This window comes from Podarcis vaucheri, assembly GCF_965113315.1.
Source record: "Podarcis vaucheri genome assembly, chromosome: 5".
NCBI lineage: Eukaryota > Metazoa > Chordata > Lepidosauria > Squamata > Lacertidae > Podarcis > Podarcis vaucheri.
The window spans coordinates 26,219,954-26,239,114 of record NC_138763.1 but is presented as its reverse complement, the minus strand read 5'-3'; the positions used below and the strand labels follow the sequence as shown (position 1 = coordinate 26,239,114).

At 44.0% G+C, this 19,161-nt stretch overlaps 1 protein-coding gene and 1 long non-coding RNA gene across 5 annotated transcripts in view; one reads left to right on the top strand and one right to left on the bottom strand.

Annotated features, from left to right (window-relative positions):
- CP (ceruloplasmin) overlaps positions 1–15,285 on the bottom strand; it is a 32,719-nt gene extending 17,434 nt beyond the window's left edge. For 2 of the 4 annotated variants that reach the window (XM_082223971.1, XM_082223972.1), the window contains exons 1-6: positions 15,104–15,284; positions 10,981–11,225; positions 7,914–8,126; positions 3,799–3,969; positions 2,560–2,814; positions 1,216–1,381 (exon numbers count right to left, since the gene is read on the bottom strand). In XM_082223971.1, the coding sequence (XP_082080097.1) occupies positions 1,216–1,381; positions 2,560–2,814; positions 3,799–3,969; positions 7,914–8,126; positions 10,981–11,225; positions 15,104–15,258 (1,205 nt within the window). In that variant the 5' untranslated portion in view covers positions 15,259–15,284. Of the gene's footprint in view, positions 1–1,215; positions 1,382–2,559; positions 2,815–3,798; positions 3,970–7,913; positions 8,127–10,980; positions 11,226–15,103 lie in introns of all 4 variants that reach the window. The other 2 variants (XR_014220096.1, XM_082223973.1) reach the window with 2 other exon arrangements.
- Positions 13,847–16,314, top strand: LOC309533391. The gene is made up of 3 exons (XR_014220203.1): positions 13,847–14,595; positions 15,467–15,681; positions 16,086–16,314. It is a non-coding gene; the product is annotated as an uncharacterized lncRNA (long non-coding RNA).
- The last annotated feature ends 2,847 nt before the right edge of the window (positions 16,315–19,161 follow it).

Sequence of the window (19,161 nt, the reverse complement as noted above, 5' to 3'; positions counted from 1 at the left end):
ACGAAACACTGTGACAGAAACCAGGCTGCACGGGAACACCGTTTACCTTCCCACCTATTTATCTACTTGCACTGGTGTGCTTTTGAACTGCACTGGTGTGCTTTTGAATCCCCATCATGGGGATTCAAACCGCTGACCTTCTGATCGGCAAGCTCAAAAGGCTCAGTGGTTTAGACCATAGCGTAACCCGTGTCCCTGAGGCAACTGATATGCACAAGGCAAAGGGTAGGGCCAGGACAGGGACCCCTCTTACATTAATGGGCCTCCCCATAGCTGCAGCAATGGGAACCCAAGAACGCCTGGGAGCTGCCATTTTAATTTCCCACAATACCACAGAGTGCCTAATGTAGTGTCATGCCTTGTAGGTAACTGAAGCTCACAAGCCTAGCTGCACGATGTTGAGAACCCAAGGTAAGTACCGTATTTTTCGCCCCATAGGACACACTTTTTCCCCTCCAAAAATGAAGGGGAAATCTGGGTGCGTCTTATGGGGCGAATGCAGGCTTTTGCTGAAGCCTGGAGAGCGAGGGGGGTCGGTGTGCACCGACCCCTCTCGCTCTCCAGGCTTCAGGAAGCTATCCGCAATCCTTGCAAGCCCAGTGGGAGTACCTGCAGCCCCCGCAAGTGTCCGCAAGCCTTGCGCCTGCAGCCCCCGCAAGTGTCCGCAAGCCTTGCGCGCCCGGCAGGAGGTCCCACCGGGTGCGCGAGGCTTGAGGCAGCAGCCTGTCGCCCGAAGCACGGGGAGCCCTTTGGAGGGCTTCCCCTGCTTCGGGCAGGTGAGTGCAAGGCTTGGGGCGGCAGCCAGGGCTGGGGGGGGGGGGAAATAATTTTTTTAAATTCATTTCCCCCCCAAAAAATGAGGTGCGTCCTATGGGCCGGTGTGCCTTATAGGACGAAAAATACGGTATAAGCCCTGGTGGGTCCTTTGGGAGCAATGGGTCCCCAGCAGCTGCCCTAGGATGCCAGGGGCTGGTACCAGACCAGGGCCACATCTTCTTGTGCAGACTTGACTCTATACTTCCCTCCCTGCTAAAAAAAATCTGAACATACAAACAAAGGAAAGGCACTGCTGGATTGGATTGCTCCACACATCCCTCCCAGACAGCTGCTTATGAAGACTGAACAGCTCTGTTGGTGAGTGCATTGGAAGCACACATTTTTTTCATGCAATCATCTGGCTGCTGTTTGCTTGATAGCTTAAAAGGCAATACTTACTCATCCAGAATTAATGATTCCCCTGTGAAGTTATTTATTCCAGATGGGCCATAGTTCCACACATGTTCCTCTGCTGCAATGTAATAGTGCCTTGCTATGGTGCTCTTCTTGGGAGAGGGGATATGGCTATTACAGTTTTTCACTTCAAAAATGGCCTGCATGCCGCCTGAAGAAAAGAAAGACAGAACACATGGCGTTAGGATACTTCAAATTCTGGGAATCTCTGCAAACAGATTGAAGACTCTTTAAAGTTAAAGGTTTGCTTTAATAAGCCCCAGGTCCATATTTCCTCATGAAGAATCACCTTAACGTGAAGCACTGTAAAAGCTATGAGCATTCTCTTGCTTGTGTTGATCAGCAAGAATCTGCAGCAGCTTTCTACAACCTGATGGTCTCCAGATTTTTTTGACTACAACTCCCAACATCCCCAGGAAGCAGCTGTGCTGGCTTAGACTAATGGGAGACGTAGTCAAAAACATCTGGGAGCCACAAAATTGGAGAAGGGTGTCTTTCATGAGTTATCAGAACCTTATAATTTTATTCAGTATATCTGAGCAGCTCAGTTAAGCAAATTTGTTAGAGAAAGTGAAATGAATTGCTCCCTAGCGCAGACTTGTTTTCTCCTGTTCAATTCCCCCTGAAAGCAATGAAATATCATCAAGGCCCATCACTCTCAAGGGGACTTCCCATATTGAATTTAAAGAATGCAGCGACAAAGAGCCCCATTTGTGGAGCTTCAGCTGCCAGCTGTTCCAGGCTCTGGGCAGCTGTATTGCCTGTTTTCCCCCCCAAGAGGATTAAAAGCCAGAAACACCTTTTACAGGAACAGAGGCAGCAACCTTGTAAAGGATTCTGCGGGGCTGTGGGTTCTGTAGACCCCTGATCCAACCCAGCTCATGGTCTGCCCAGATCTGATTATTTGCAATTTGAGTTTGATGAATTCCTTCCCGATCCCCAACCACACCCACTGCTTGCATGTGGGCCCCAGTGGGTTGGTCAAGGATGAAGCTGGCCCATTTGACAAAAAAAGGGAGCCACCCCAGATTTACAGGTGTGGGAAAACTTTGGGCTTCCAGATGTTGCTGAACTACAATGCACACCAGCTCTAGCAAGCATGGCTAATGCCCAGGGATAATGGGAACCTGTAGTGCAGCAACATCTGGAAGGCCAGAGGTTCTCCAACCCTGATCTAAAGTCTCTGTCCTTTTGCCTGTCTCAATCTTATTACTTTCTTAAGGAGTGAACCCTATGCTGTGAACTCTAGGCTTCAAGAGAACACACCTTTCAGAACCTTGAAAATATTTATAATTCTTTGGTATGCAAAAAGAAACCCTTGGTTTGTACCTTCTATATGATCATTGACTTGACAGCTAAGCAGCCACTGCCCATCGTTCTTTGGCACCATGAGAGCATCCACGAAGGTAGCCGGGAAGAGGCTGATCGTGTCAATTCGATGGTTCCTTTCTGTCAAGACTTGCCCATGGAAATAGGCTGAATGGATATCGGCTTCATTACCCATTCCAAAAAGATACCACTTCACATTTTCTTCCGCACACATTGTGACATTGGGAAGATACCCATACATATATCCATTGATTGCTTTAAAAGAAAAAGTTAAAAGATTATTTCAAACTACCATGGTGCCCTCCCCCCCAAAACAGAGTACATTCAAATTAATATGTTAGCAATCTGCCAGCTATCTGCCAATCTCCCATTTCCCACCACCCTTCTGAGTAATACCCCTCCCCACCTTCTCACTATATAGAAGGATCTGGCAACTTCTGTTTCAGTGTATCTGAAGAAGTGTGCATGCACACGAAAGCTCATACCAAGAACTAACTTAGTTGGTCTTTAAGGTGCTACTGGAAGGAATTTTTTTATTTTGGTCTGGGTCTGTTAGTGGAAACTTGCAAGAGACCCACTGAACTTTGATGCCCACTCTATATCTTGTACTTGTTTTTAGAATCTTCAGAGTGACTAACTTGGGGCATTTAAGCAGTCTGCCATTCAGCTACGGATCAGCTACTTAGCTTCTAAACAGGTGCCATATATTTTTTTAAAAAAAAAAACGTACAATCTAGAGTAACTCATACACCATATAGATATTTGTGTGGAGCAATATAAAAACGATTCACTATGGCAGAAACATCTATGTTCAGGGAGAGTATATCTCTTGACTGCCTGCTGCTGTGGATAACTTTCAATATCTTGCCTAAGTTGTGAATATCTATGGAACTTACTTGTACTGTCATAAACACATATACCGTATTTTTTGCTCTATAAGACTCACTTTTTCCCTCCTAAAAAGTAAGGGTAAATGTGTGTGCGTCTTATGGAGCGAATGCAGTCTGTGCAGCTATCCCAGAAGCCAGAACAGCAAGAGGGATTGCTGCTTTCACTGCGTAGCGATCCCTCTTGCTGTTCTGGCTTCTGAGATTCAGAATATTTTTTTTCTTGTTTTCCTCCTCCCAAAACTAGGTGCGTCTTGTGGTCTGGTGCGTCTTATAGAGCGAAAAATACGGTACATGTTGCAAAGAAGTTTCTTAAAAGAATGAAACAATTTGTTCTGAAAGGTAATCTTACAGTGCATTTTATTGCTCTCTTGGAAGTCCTCATTCCTGTCAACTTTGTCAGGTTCAGAGCAGTATTTCTTGATATTATCATTTAAGTACCAGCTGAAGTTTTCGTCTACCACAGCAAACATCAGGATGAATTCTCGGTCGACATCCTTATCTTTTCCACCCTGCAGTGTACCTAAGGAAAACGAAGGACACATTTTGCACATTTACCTGCTGAAATTCTTGTCTCCCAGCTATTTGTTACCAGAAAAATGCCCACCAGTGGTGTATGATAGAGAGGCCAGCCCATTTTCTGCTACAGTGTCTGAAAATGCAGCTCTTTTGTTTTTCTCCATGTGCATGAATAGTGGGCATTCACTCAGGCGGGAAAATGCCAAGAGAGACATTTGAGGTTATTTATTTGAAATACTTTATAGCAAACCCTTCAATGTGAAATAAAAATGTTCAAGGCAGCTAACACACACACACACACACACACACACACACACACATGTTAAAGATCATGGCTAAAACAGCAGCACACCCTGAATGGATCAGCAACATCAAACAAATCTAAAATCACAAAACTAGAACTTGAGGCCATCAAATGAACTGGAATGGTGGTGGAACTAGATGGGCTTTTCTGATCAAGTAAGGCTCTTTTCCAGTTCTGAGATGCAGCCTTCTGTTGTTGGATGTGATGTTGCTATTGAAAAGGAATTTCCCCCAGTGGTCACCCACTCTCTTTATCTAAAGGTCTCCAAAGACAATCTCAACATTTGGGCAAGTTCACATGGGAGTGATGCTCCTTTAGATTCCCAGATCCTAAGCTTGAAAGGTCTTGAAAGGATTAAACCAAAACCTTTGAACTGTGATCAGAAACAGACCAGCAGACAGTACAGAGCAGACCAGAAGTCAGCTGTTTAAGAACTGGTGGGATGTGTTTTAGGGTTGCCATATTTTGGAGAGCAAAAAAGAGGACACTATGACGACCATTCAAAGCAAATAAATGCAATGTGTCCCAAATTTTATTGCTGAAAAAGAGGACACATGGCAACCCTAATGCGTTTGCTGGTCAACTATCTAGGAGTGTTGTTGTTGTTATTTTTTTAACCAATTAAAGTTTCCTAATAGTTCAAATAATCTCTAAAGGCAACTCCTCATGCAGTGCATAGCAGCTGAGTCATCTGGAGGTTCCTACAGTAAAAATAACAGTGGTCAGTCTATTGCTATCCAGGACAGTTATGTTGGGTGCAACAGCTGATGAAATGTTATAAACCACACACAAACACACAAAACAGATATGGAAGAACTATCAGAGAATGGAAAATGACAAACACACACACACACACACACTGCAATTGTGAGAAAGAGGCTTGTGTAAGATGTTCGTGTGTTTGGGGACAGAGAGAAAGTTTGGGGACAGAGAGAAGCAGGAAGATACAGAATTGGTTGATGGCTATAGAAACATCAGAGGATGCAGGGTGACTCAGTCTGCAGATCTCATGTGAAGCAGTGGTTTCCGTTTGGCAGGAACACACATCCTGTTTGCTTCCATCTACTCTCTGCTTGTATATTCATAAATAAAGTCATGACCTTCCAGTGCTCTCTCCTTCAAAGGAAACCCAAACCTGTGCTGTATTTGCTCCTTGAAACTACTCACCTCTCAGAGAAATGAGGAGCACATGTGACTCACACAGATAAACTTCAGATAAATTCTCTTCAGATAAATTTCTTCCGGGTAGACTAATGAGAGATAATGTTAGGAATATAATAAATACTTTGGAATACCTGTCTGTAAGGAATGAGAAGCAAGCTTTACTATTGTTTGTGGATGCAGAGAAGGCTTTCGATAATGTGTCGTGGGAATTCATGTTGAAAAATTTAGAAATGATGGAGGTTGGGAATGAATTCTATAATGGAATAAGGGCAATTTACTCGGAACAGAGAGCTAAATTGATTGTGAATAATATACATACTGAAGAATTTAAGATATTGAAAGGTACTAGACAGGGGTGTCCTCTCTCGCCGTTGCTATTTATAATAGTCCTGGAAGTCCTTTTGGACTCAATAAGGAATAATAATAAGATTAAAGGAGTGACAGTCGGTAAAAATGAATATAAGGTTAAAGCCTTTGCCGATGATATTGTGATAACGATTGAAGAGCCCAAAAATAGCTTAAATGAGGTACTGGAGGAAATTGAACAGTTTGGTAGAGTGGCTGGATTTATGTTAAATAAGAAGAAAACAAAAATAATGGTTAAGAACATTGACCAGAGTTTAACGGAGGAACTGCAACGAGAATCAGGAATTGATGTAGCCAAAAAGGTAAAATATCTGGGAATATGGTTGACCCCAAAAAACATTGATTTATATCAGAATAATTATATTCAGGTGTGGAACGGAATCAAGAAAGATTTAGAAACCTGGGCTAGATTGAAACTGTCCTTTTGGGGCAGAATATCAACGATCAAAATGTGTGTGCTTCCAAAGATGATATTTCTGTTTCAAATGATTCCCGTAATTAGGGGAATAAGTGTATTTAAAGAATGGCAAAGAACGCTTTCAAGATATATCTGGCAGGGCAAGAAGCCAAGAATACAATTCAAGCTGTTGACAGATGCTAAGGAAAGAGGCGGTTTTGCCCTGCCGGACCTGAAATTATATTATGAGGCATCTTGTCTTTGCTGGCTAAAGGAGTGGATAAAGTTAAATAACAATAAACTATTAGATCTAGAGGGTCACGATAATAGGTTTGGATGGCACGCCTACTTGTGGCTGGAGAAAAAGAAAGTCCACAGAGGTTTTACTAATCATGTTATCAGGGGTTCTATAATAGAGGTTTGGGACAGGTACAAAAATATTCTGGAATTTAAAGTTCCGCATTGGCTGTCACCACTAGAGGTAATGTCGGTAAAAAATATTAATATGAGACCAAACTGGATAACATATGGCGAATTGGTAGTGAAAGAGGGGGAGAAATGGAAACTGAGGCCATATGAACAAGTTAAGGATCAGGTTTATGATTGGATGCACTATTTTCAGGCAAATGCAATGTTTAACAAAGATCTTAAAGAAAGGGGCTATATAGAAAAAGTGTCCAAATTTCAATCAGATATAATTGATAATGATGTTAAGATAATTTCGAAAATGTATAAAATACTCTTGGAATGGCAAACAAAGGACGAGGAGATTAAGTCGGTCATGATTAAGTGGGCCAGAGATTTTGGTTACAGTATACAATTAGAGGATTGGGAAAAGGTATGGAACGGAAATATGAAATTCACTGCATGTACAGCACTAAAGGAAAACATAATGAAGATGGTGTACAGGTGGTATATTACACCGGTAAAACTGTCAAAAATGTACAAGACATGTAATAGGTGCTGGAAGTGCAAAGAAAAAGAGGGATCTCTCTTTCACATGTGGTGGGACTGCAGGAAGGTGAGGGGTTTCTGGGAATCGATTTACTGTGAATTGAAAAAGATGTTTAAATATTCGTTTGCTAAGAAGCCAGAATCCTTCCTATTAGGTATAACAGGAAGAGAGATAAAAAGACGAGACTATAAACTGTTCCAGTATGCTGTTACAGCGGCAAGAATACTGATGGCCCAGAGGTGGAGACAGGAGGAAATGCCGACTTTGAATGAGTGGAGGATGAAACTCATAGATTACGCAGAACTGGACAAATTGACTGGAAGAATAAGATATCAGAAAGATCAAAAATTCATCGAGGACTGGGGAAAGTTTGCGGTATATCTGGAAACTATAGGTGATCAACAAACAACGCTAGTGGGGTTTAAAGAGACTTTGTAATACTGTAAGGTATATTGCATGACTGAATCAGAGAGGTGTAAACTAATCGTAAACCAGCAATATTATATAGAAAATGCGAGAAAATAAGAAAAATGGATGATTGTGGGAGGTGTTGGTGGAGGTTCAAAAACTGTAAATATGTAATTATGGTTGTAATCAATATAAGGAAAAAGAAAACTGAATAAAAATCTAAAAAAAAAAAAACTTCAGATAAATTCTCAAAAACACAACTCATGAACTGCAAACAGATAAGATTCTCTGACTCTCGTTTCTTGGGGGGTGGGGAAGGAAACAGCACTCGGTCATTTTCCATATTTCCCTTACCTTTCTTGCAAATGAGCAGAGGTCCAACAAGCCCAGAAGCAACATCCTTTGGGGCATCTATATGTGAGTGATAAATTCTGGTCACACAGTTATTATCTCCTGCTGCTGGACCATGATCTTCAGTTACCTCCCATCTATACACATACTGTTCTCCTGGTTGCACGGCATCATCTTTCTTTTGCAAACCTGAGGTGTTGTCAGGATAAAGTGCACCTAGGAAATGCAACAAATAGTGAACGTGGTATTATATATCACAGTACTGGTACAAGTGCCTCTGTGTCCGGGGCAGCTGTCTACCAGCTCCATTGGGTAAGCCGGCTGAGACCCTACCTGCCCGCAGACTGTCTCGCCAGAGTGGTGCATGCTCTGGTTATCTCCTGCTTGGACTACTGCAATGCACTCTATGTGGGGCTACCTTTGAAGGTGACCCGGAAGCTACAATTAATCCAGAATGTGGCAGCTTGACTGGTGACTCGGAGTGGCCACTGGAGACCATATAACACTGGTCCTGAAAGACCTACATTGGCTCCCAGTACGTTTCCGAGCACAATTAAAAGTGTTGGTGCAGACCTTTAAAGCCACTTCACTAACATATGCAGTTTGAGTCCACTTGCCCCTAATATATGCCTGTTTGCGTATATTTCTTGGTTGCAGAATTATATTGCAAAATAATAATAATATAATAAGAATTTATTATTTATACCCCGCCCATCTGGCTGGGTTTCTCCAGCCACTCTGGGCAGCTTCTAGCAGAATATTAAAAACATGATAAAACATCAAACGTTAAAAACTTCCCTAAACAGGGCTGCCTTCAGATGTCTTCTAAAAGTCAGATAGTTGTTTATTTCTTTGACATCTGGTGGGAGGGCGTTCCACAGAGCGGGCACCACTACTGAGAAGGCCTTCTGCCTGGTTCCCTGTAACCTCACTTCTCGCAGTGAGGGAACCGCCAGAAGGCCCTCGGCGCTGGACCTCAGTGTCAGGGCTGAATGATGGGGATGGAGACGTTCCTTCAGGTATGCTGGGCCAAGGCCATTTAGGGCTTTCAAGGTCAGCATCAACATTTTCAATTGTGCTCAGAAATGTACTGGGAGAGAGTTGCCCCTCAGTTCACATACTTATTTGTAGCCAATTAAGTTCAACCAATTGCAAGTATTGGACCTAAGGTAGTCATGTCCATTTATTTTGGTGGGTCTCCTCTGAGTATGACTATCATTGGGCACAATCCATTAGCTAGGGAAATGCAGTTTTGGACTCATTCACATTTCCTTTTGTGCCATGTTTCTAGACACAGGTTCAGATTTGGCACAACTACTCTATTCCGAACTTAAAAATAGAAAGCGAAATGCCGTTGGTCAACAAAAGAGGTTTAAAGACTGTCTCAAGGCAAATCTTTAAAAATGTAGTTTAAACACTGACAACTGGGAAACACTGGCCTGCGAGCGCTCCAGTTGGAGAACAGCCTTTACCAAAGGTGTCATGGGCTTTGAAGACACTCGAACTCAGGACGCAAGGGAGAAACGTGCTAAGAGGAAGGCACGCTTGGCAAATCCTCACTGTGATCAACTCCCGCCCGGAAACCAATGTCCCCACTGTGGAAGGACGTGTGGATCCAGAATTGGCCTCCACAGTCACTTACGGACTCATTGTTAAAACTGTGTTTATGGAAGACAATCTTACTTGGCTACGAGTGATCGCCAAAGAAGAAGACAGATTTGAGTGGTAGGGTTTTTTTGTCCCATTGCTTTCCCTGGGAAAGCAAACATTTTACAGTGGTGCCCCGCAAGACGAATGCCTCGCAAGACGGAAAACTCGCTAGATGAAAGAGTTTTCCGTTTTGGAGGTGCTTCGCAAAACGAATCTCCTATGGGCTTGCTTTGCAAGACGAAAATGTCTTGCGAGTTCCTGCGGGGGTTTTTCCCTTCCCCCCCTTTTTCTAAGCCGCTAAGCCGCTTATCCGCTTATCTGCTAAGCCGATAAGCTGCTAAAAGCCGCTAATAGCGCTAATCCGCTAATCCGTCAATGGGCTTGCTTCGCAAGACGAAAAAACCGCTAGATGAAGAGACTCACAGAACGGATTCTTTTCATCTTGCGAGGCACCACTGTACTGATGAATCGGAACAAACAGCAATTGGGTTTTCTGCAGATTGGCATTCTCTCTGATCCAGGGGTATACTCTGGGTTTCCCTGGGGAAAGCTCTGGAGGGAAAAAAAACTGCTCAGACACAGACTTGGGAAACTCAGAATTTTGCCTAGAAAGCACAGAGCAAAGTTAAGTGTGGCTGAGCAGGTTGGGATTAAAATGTGAAGCAAACAAATTTCTCCCGCATCTCAAAATTGAAGGTGTTGGGGGGCAGATTTCCTAGTTGCAGAAAAAGAACCCTACACCCATAGGTAAGGTATAAGGTAAAGGACCCCTGGACAGTTAAGTCCAGTCAAAGACAACTATAGGGTTGAGGCGCTCTTCTTGCTTTCAGGCCGAGGGAGCCGGCTTTTGTCCACAGACAGCTTTCCTGGTCATGTGTCCAGCATGACTAAACCACTACTGGTGCACAGAGGACTGCGATGGAAACCAAAGTGAATGGAAACACCGTTTACCTTCCTGCCACAGCAGTACCTATTTATCTACTTGCATTGGCATGCTTTCGGACTGCTGGGTTGACAGGAGCTGGGACAGAGTAACGGGAGCTCACCCCATCACGGGGATTTGAACCGCTGACCTTCTCATCGGCAAGCCCAAGAGGCTCAGTGGTTTAGACCACAGCGCTACCCGCATCTTATCCTACACCCATAGGGTTGTCTGCCTGTGGGGAGTTGGATCGAGTCAGACATTAATATCAGCACAAAAATGTCAGAGATGCAGCTGCTCCCTCAGTCTTGCCAACTATACTAGATTTGTCCAGTTGATTTACCCAGTCAGTTGGCTACCCTGACTGTAATTCAAGGTGTTCCTCACAGCACTGGGTGGGTGTCTACAGGCATAATGATGCAATTCTGTTACAAAACAGGAAAGGTATGGAATCAGTTGGTATTCATGAAGACTGTTGAAACATGAATGGAAGTTTACCTTCGTTTTCTTTTGTGTATTTGACACCATGGGGGTGGAGTGTGTAGGCCCTTGTCGCAAAATTCTTTACATGGATGATGAGTGTGTCTCCAACTTCTGCTTTAAGAATGGGACCCAGGAAGCCCAGCCACGGTGGTTTTGCAATAATATGGCTGTATGAGTTGTCTGTGAACTGCATGTACACAGCTTTTTTGTATGTGCTTCCTATCCGGTCTGGGCCTTGTTGGAGAAAGACAGCAGCTTGTCTAAAGGATCAACACACAATCATGTTAGCGTAAGTCCTTTAAAAAAATACTGGGTACACTGGGATAGCTCAGTCAGTAGAACATGAGACTCTTAAGCTCAGGGTTGTGGGGTTTTGCCCCACACTGGGCAAAAGATCCCTGCATTGCAGGGGGTCGTCCCCTCCACCTCTACAATTCTGTGGTCCTATGAGTACTGCTTCTGCACAGCATATGTTTTGTCTCAAATTAACTATTATTATCATTCCTTCTATTTCCGAAGTTTGGAGGCGAGTGCCATTGCTTACATAGACAAAATGGCGTCATCCATGCACAAGAGGGAGATGTCATCTGGCTTGAGTAAATCCCAAGATTTACAGAGGTACAAGATGTTAAAAACAGCTAATGATATCAATAAATAATGATAATTAGAGCACCAGTCCTGGCCTGACTGCACTGGCTGCCAATTGGTTTCCGGGCCCAATTCAATGTGATGATTTTGACCTATAAAGCCTTAAATGGCTCAGGACCGCAATATCTCAAGGACCGCCTCTCCTCATATGAACTGACACGGACCCTGTGATCATCATCTGAGGCCCTTCTTCATGTGCCTGCGCCATGAGAAGCTGGCAACATGAGAATGGGCTTTTTTCAGCAGGGTGCAGCAACAGAGGAGACCCACTGAAATGTCAACACACATTTGTCAAACTCCCCATCCAAGCTTCCCCACCTAGGACTGGTTGCCAATGTGCAACGGGTAGTTTCTCCTTATTGGGTTTTTCTCTGCAAGGAGGAGATTTCCAAAGGAGACCAGTGTTGCTGCAAAGGCTCAGGCTATGAGCCTGCTTACAGGAAGCTCTGTGAGTCACAAATTAAATCGGATGTGCATGTCATGGCTCTCCTTGGACTGTCCAAATAATTCATATTTAATTGGAAGGTCTCCTTCTCTTCCTCTGCAAAGATAATAGCTTTCATTAAAACTCCACCTCATAGCTAAGATTCCTGAGGGCTAAAGGGTTTAAGTAGAGGTTAAAAGTGAAACGTCAAGCGTCATAGACCAAAAGCAACCCCACAGTGCAACTTCGCTGTTCTCAGTGAATTTACACCAAGAAAGAAATTGGACCCTATGCCTCTGTGCTTTGTCAGAGAGCTAATAGAGTTGCCGACACACCACGGCAGTGAAGGTCTGTTGTATGTCTCTTGTTGGTATCGCCCAGCCTTTTCCCTTTGCTTTGCTCTTCAGAAATACTCTGTGTGTCTGGTTATTGCTAGCCCCTGAGAGGCACTGTTTCTCAGTCCTTTGAATTTCTTTCCTCATTCTTGCCCAGCTGCTTTCAACAAAGACAAGGAGACTGGTGTTGGTAAGATGCCTAGATTAAGCAAAGGGAGGGGCAAAGGCCAGGATCAGCTTTGTTGATTTTGAGTGCTCATTGTGTCATGCCATTGTCCTCAAACGCCTCTTTTGCATCTCACATGAGAGCCCTTGAGGAAGGATTAACAGATTTTTCTCTTTGACCATCTTCTGCTTTTGCTTCCTGTTTCAACACTTCTCCAGCAGAGATTGCCATCTCTGCATTTCCACATCCATCTCGAACACAGAACCCGTGGCCACAACCTCACTTCTTATCAAACCACTCCTCTCTCCTCAGAATGACTGTTTATAATTGGTTTATTTTAAACCACAAGAACCACTGCACACAATGGGGCATGCATCTGAGTAGACATGAATAGGATTGCACTGTAAAAATAACTCTAAATTAATTTAGATGTATAGACTGTCCCACCACAACATTTTGGGGTGCCTCCAGAGCGCCAGTATTTTGTGGGAGGGAATGAAAACTCAGAGGGAAACTTTAGATTCATGCAGGGATGGCAGCTTAAAAGGATTTGTCAGCTTTAAGAAAATATTTGGACCGTTTATGATTTGGAAAGTGACAGTGAAACGCATTGAAAAGTGTGAGGTGGAGGTAGGGCTGTCTTAAGCGTATGCGGTGCTGGGGTGCAAAGATCCAGCCAGTGCCCCCCCCCAGGTTGCCCAGTCCCAGGCGTGCAGGAGGGCGGAGCCAGCCAGTCGCCTCAGCGCCTCACTGTCTCGGTCACTCCCAAACTCGCAGCTCAGAACCGCCCAGAACAGAAGAGCCGGCCGTGGCACTCAAACCGACAGGCAGGCTCTTCCCCGGACTCAACTCTCAGGCCCCAGACTCTCGGCCTGGCGCCCCTGAGAGCCTGGCACCCAGATGCCCCGCGCCCCTAGTGCCTATGGGTAAGGTGGCCCTGGGTGGAGGAATTGCCCACATGAACACATATATAAACATATCACAAGCAAATCAGGATGGGTGCAGGAGGTTCAGTGTTGTATAACCACCGCACAAACAAATCAGAACAAGCGCTCAATAGACACAGGACATTAGCTAAACTCCTCATCAGCCAAGTAAATTAAGCTGAACGCTCAGGCTGGTTGGAGGAGAACTTAAGATGACCCTGCTGAATCATCTAGTCCATCATCCTGTTCTCACAGTAGCCAGCCAGACGCCTGTGGGAAGCCTACAAGGAGTAACTGAGCACAAAGAGCCCTCTCCCCTCCTGTGGTATTCAGAAGTATTACTGCCTCTGAATGGAGGCAGAGAATAGACATCATGGCTAGTGGCCTTCGACATCCCTCTTCTCCATGAATTTGTCTATTCCTCTTTTAAAGCCACCTAGGTTAGTGGCCATCGCTGCATTCCTGTAGGAACCGCATGAGCCACTTTTCCTTTCCATACAAATCAATTTTTTTTCTTAAGTAGTCCTTAAGCAGCCAGTATACTTCGATAGAAGCAAATCTGTACAGTGGTACCTCGGGTTACAGACGCTTCAGGTTACAGATGCTTCAGGCTAAGCATAGCTGTCAAGTGTCCCTTATTTGAAGGCACAGTCCCTTATTCCAGCGCCATGTCCCGCTGCTGTCCCTTCTTGATAGATGTCCCTTAAATGTCCCTTAAATGATGTCCCTTAAATTTCAAAGGAAGCAGCTCCTCTCCCTCCCTCCCTGCCGGCCAGGGAGGAGGGAGGCTCCAACTGTGTTGCTTGGCTGTGTTGCTCACCCAATAAGAAGTCTAAGAACGACTGGGGGGTGGAGCTTGCATGCCTTGTGTGTGGCTAGTTAATGCAAGCTGAGGGGTTTTTTGAATGCTGGACACCATTTTGTTGCACGTGCTGCTGCAAACTTTACAGTGCAAAGCCAGGCCGGGGAGCCATCTTAAGTTGAGGCTGCATAGGCCTTGTGGTGCATGTGATTCAGATTCTATTCAGTTGAACCTCTGATTACAAAGTTGGTTGGACAGTGTTCTCAAAGCTACCAGCATGAGTTTGACCAGACTGCAGAAGGACAGGAAGACTGGAGTGCCTGGAACAGGTGAGGCTGCAGGTCCCTTATTTTGGCTGCTGGTCCCTTATTTTCAAGGCTGCTGGTCCCTTATTTTCAAATCTGTAAGTTGACAGCTATGGGTTAAAGACTCCGCTAACCCAGAAGTAGTACCTCAGGATAAGAACTTGGCTTCAGGATGAGAACAGAAATCGTGTAGCGGCAGCGGGAGGCCCCATTAGCTAAAGTGGTACCTCAGGTTAAGAACAGTTTCAGGTTAAGAACAGACCTCCAGAACAAATTACGTTCTTAACCCAAGGTACCACTGTATACTAATGTGACAATAAAGAAAAGAAGCCACGTATACAATTTTTGCAGGCATAGCTTGAACAAAACTGCATCAGCTGAAATTTGCAAAGAGTCTCATCCTTCTTTGCATCAGGCTGTACTACAACATGCATTTACTGAGCACCCATTAAAATCAACAGAGATAAATCGTCTATACTAAAAGGCGAAAGCTTGTTTTCAATACAGTTAGCCCAAAGCGAGTATCACTTACTCATCTTCTGAAAACGGATTTCCAGATATGATGTTCTTTGTCCCGGGAGCATAATTCCAATCCGTTTCTGTAATCCCAATGTAATATTCCCTATCTGCTGCCCAGGCCTGTAAGAAGCAGCAAGCCAGCAAGTGGCTTAGTACGAACAGCTCCATTTTCTATTGCTGCCGGTGTAATAGAAGATCGTGTTCCCTTTATAAGATCAGGATTTCCCCTACGCACCCGCCCCCATGGTTGCTGTTGCATAGTTCAGTAGACTAAAAGATTGCACAATGCTTGCTAGAATAAACAGCCAGATTTGATGCCAGTAACTCGGGCAGCTGACGGATTAGTATTTTTAGAAAAACTTCCTTTTGATTTCAGCCAACCTCCTTCAAATGCAAATAAGACCTTCTGTAAAAGAAACTTTCCCCCATCAAAAGGGTTCAAAGGATTAAAGCTCCCCGTGAATTTTTTTTGGAGTTTCCCCGGTGTGAAAGCAATGCCCATCTACTTTCTTGGACATGGTCCTAGTGGATTTTCCTGCATTCCACAACATACGGTTTCAAGCAGCAAGACAGTGACGTGGATTCCATGTGGTCAGTAATATTAAAGTTGTCAAATTTCGAAAGAGGTCTCCTTTTCTTTTTCTTTATTCACCCTAGTAAGTACTGAGGGATTTTACAAATGGTTTGTTCGACATTCATGCTTGTTTGGTCTTCCTCATTGTTCATCCAGTTGATAAAGTCCATATAAATTTAGCAGCCTGATAGCAGAGTGCCAAAGACTAAATTCAATGCCTTTTAGTATAGGAAGAGTCATGCACAATTTTAAGAATGACTAGTTTTTAATGCACGCAGATGAATCTGTCTATTCAGTCAATTCCGCTACTCTCTCCAAATTTTATCTGTTAAAAAGATTGATACATCGCAGAATAGGAAAATAATTTTAGGAAGCACAGACATTTTATTTATATTTATTAAATTATATTTATCCCTTCCAGGTTTCAAGTCAGACCAACATTTCCTGCCTGATTTTTTTCTCTCCACCCAAGGCCTTCTTTTTATCTAACCATGTGGTTACTTATTAGGTATGGAATGCAAATAGGATCTAACAGTCTATCATCAACCACTCAGTAGTGGTGCCCTCCCTGTAGAACGCCCTCCTTTCAGATGTCAAGGAGATAAAGAACTACATAACTTTTATTCGTCATCTGAAGGCAGCCCTGTATCAGGAGGTAAGCAATGACAAACCTAGACAGCATCTTAAAAAGTAGAGACATCACCTTGCCAACAAAGGTCCGTATAGTAAAAGCCATGGTTTTCCCAGTAGTGATATATGGAAGTGAGAGCTAGACCATCAAGAAGGCTGATCGCCGAAGAATTAATGCTTTTGAATTATGGTGCTGGAGGAGACTCTTGAGAGTCCCATGGATTGCAAGAAGATCAAACCTCTCCATTCTTAAGGAAATCAGCCCTGAGTGCTCACTGGAAGGACAGATCGTGAAGCTGAGGCTCCAGTACTTTGGCCACCTCATGAGAAGAGAAGACTCCCTGGAAAAGACCCTGATGTTGGGAAAGATGGAGGGCACAAGGAGAAGGGGATGACAGAGGACGAGATGGTTGAACAGTGTTCTCGAAGCTATCAGCATGAGTTTGACCAAACTGCAGGAGGCAGTGGAAGACAGAAGTGCCTGGCGTGCTCTGTGTTAGTTTATTCAGCTCCGGACCATCTGGAGCTGATATGGCTCATTTTGTCCTGAGCCCAGCAGTGTGTAATCTCGTAGTCCGCAACGAAAGGATGAGGAAGGTATGGCTACATTGCTATTTTATTTCGCTATACGGAGAAACACACAAATTTACATCTTGCCTCTGTGAGAGCAGAGAGCAACTCTCTCAACAAAGAAACGACAGAACAAAGAAACAGGAAACCAGTGTACGTCACATCCAGTCTTCCTTACCCGTGGGAACCCAACAGTAACTTGAACTGTGGAATGAAAACATAGTCTTGTGACTACCAGCTGCAGCTCAGTGAGGGTAACAGAAACCAACACTCTGGTCCATGGGGTCACGAAGAGTCGGACATGACTAAACGACTAAACAACAACAACAATGTTTGATGTTTTACTATGGGCTAGGGTGCTAGGGGAGGGACCTTCTGGTTGCATGGGAAAGAACGGATTGGAAAACTTTCCTTCTGTGAACTTCCTTAGGCGACCTTGCAGTACAATCCCAACACCCTGATCTTTGCTGTTGAAGGGGGTAGGATAAGGACTCCACTGCAGAAACCCCATCTGCACAGAGTGAGAGAAGAAGCTTCTGGGAGTGGTAAGTCCCCATATGGGGCATTTGGGGTTGGGGCCAGCAGTTCGGATCTGCTGATCCCTCAAGATCATCCTCGGAGTCCTCATTTGCAGCCACCTGGACCTGGAACTGGCACGGCAAAAAGTAAAACAAACAGCATCCCTACCTTCTGCCCTGGTTAGCACGAGGGGCAGGGCTTCAGATGTCACAATGTGTCCAGCCAGATGTTAGGATTGCTCTGCCCAGATCCAAACCCATGTCTCAAAATAACAGTTTGCTGAAAATAATGTCTGCATGATCCAAATGACATTTTCAGTGGTTTCTGCTCTCTTCCTATAGCTGCATAACTGGGTTTGTGTTGATTGCCATAATCAACTGGCCTGCTGCAAAGATGTTGTTGTTGTTTAGTCGTTTAGTCGTTTAGTCGTGTCCGACTCTTCGTGACCCCATGGACCAGAGCACGCCAGGCACTCCTGTCTTCCACTGCCTCCCGCAGTTTGGTCAAACTCTTGCTGGTAGCTTCAAGAACACCGTCCAACCATCTCATCCTCTGTCGTCCCCTTCTCCTTGTGCCCTCCATCTTTCCCAACATCAGGGTCTTTTCCAGGGAGTCTTCTCTTCTCATGAGGTGGCCAAAGTATTGGAGCCTCAGCTTCAGGATCTGTCCTTCCAGTGAGCACTCAGGGCTGATTTCCTTAAGAATGGATAGGTTTGATCTTCTTGCAGTCCATGGGACTCTCAAGAGTCTCCTGCAGCACCATAATTCAAAAGCATCAATTCTTCGGTGATCAGCCTTCTTGATGGTCCAGCTCTCACTTCCATACATCACTACTGGGAAAACCATGGCTTTAACTATACAGACCTTTGTTGGCAAGGTGATGTCTCTGCTCTGCTGCAAAGATATCTGAAGCTTTTAGATAGTTGACATAAGACTATAAGAAGAGGCCTCTGCTGGATCAGACCAAAGGCTCACCTAGTCTAGCAGCTTGTTCTCATGATGGCAAATGAGATGCCTATGAAAGGCATATTTTCACTGGGGACATACTGATCCTGTTGACTGCATAAAATGCCCTTTTCAAAAACAGCATCTGCCTAAATTAGCTCACAGAACATCTTGAACTTCATGTAATTATAGCTTATTCTGATATATGGCTTCATCTTTTGTTTTAGAATTGACCACAGAACAATACAGTTGGCCTAATCTGGGTTTTCTATTTTAAAAAACACACGTTTAAAGGCACTATTAATATGTGTTTCCTGCAATGTAAGAACATGTGCTTTTTCCTTCTGTAATTTGACAAGAAAAATTGTGCTTAATTGCTTCATTAAGTTCATTTGCATTCACTGAAATGCAATTAATAAAAGTCTTATTAAATTTTACAAGCCATTGTGCAGGAAACAAAAAGAAGGATATGCAATTAATCCCAGAATTAAGTTTACACAGTAGGATTGCTATTATTGAGTTTTTATTACAGTAGTTTGTAAAACTTCGCCTATGACTAATGTGTGTAGGTTCATTATTAGAACTAAAATTCCCTACAGGCAAAGCATGTCAAGATTAGGGTCCTGATGCCCCCAAGCGCTATGATTCCCCAGCAGTTCGATTTCAAACCCGGTGACACTCCATTGTCTCTCAAGGCAGACAGATGCCAAGAATACATATGGTCAAAAGTTCTGCTTCAGCCTTAGCTAAGCCACTTCCTTTATGCATATATTAGTGTCTGTTTTTTCTTATGTAGCTTCTACTGTTTTTTGTATTTGCTTTATTTCAGTTAG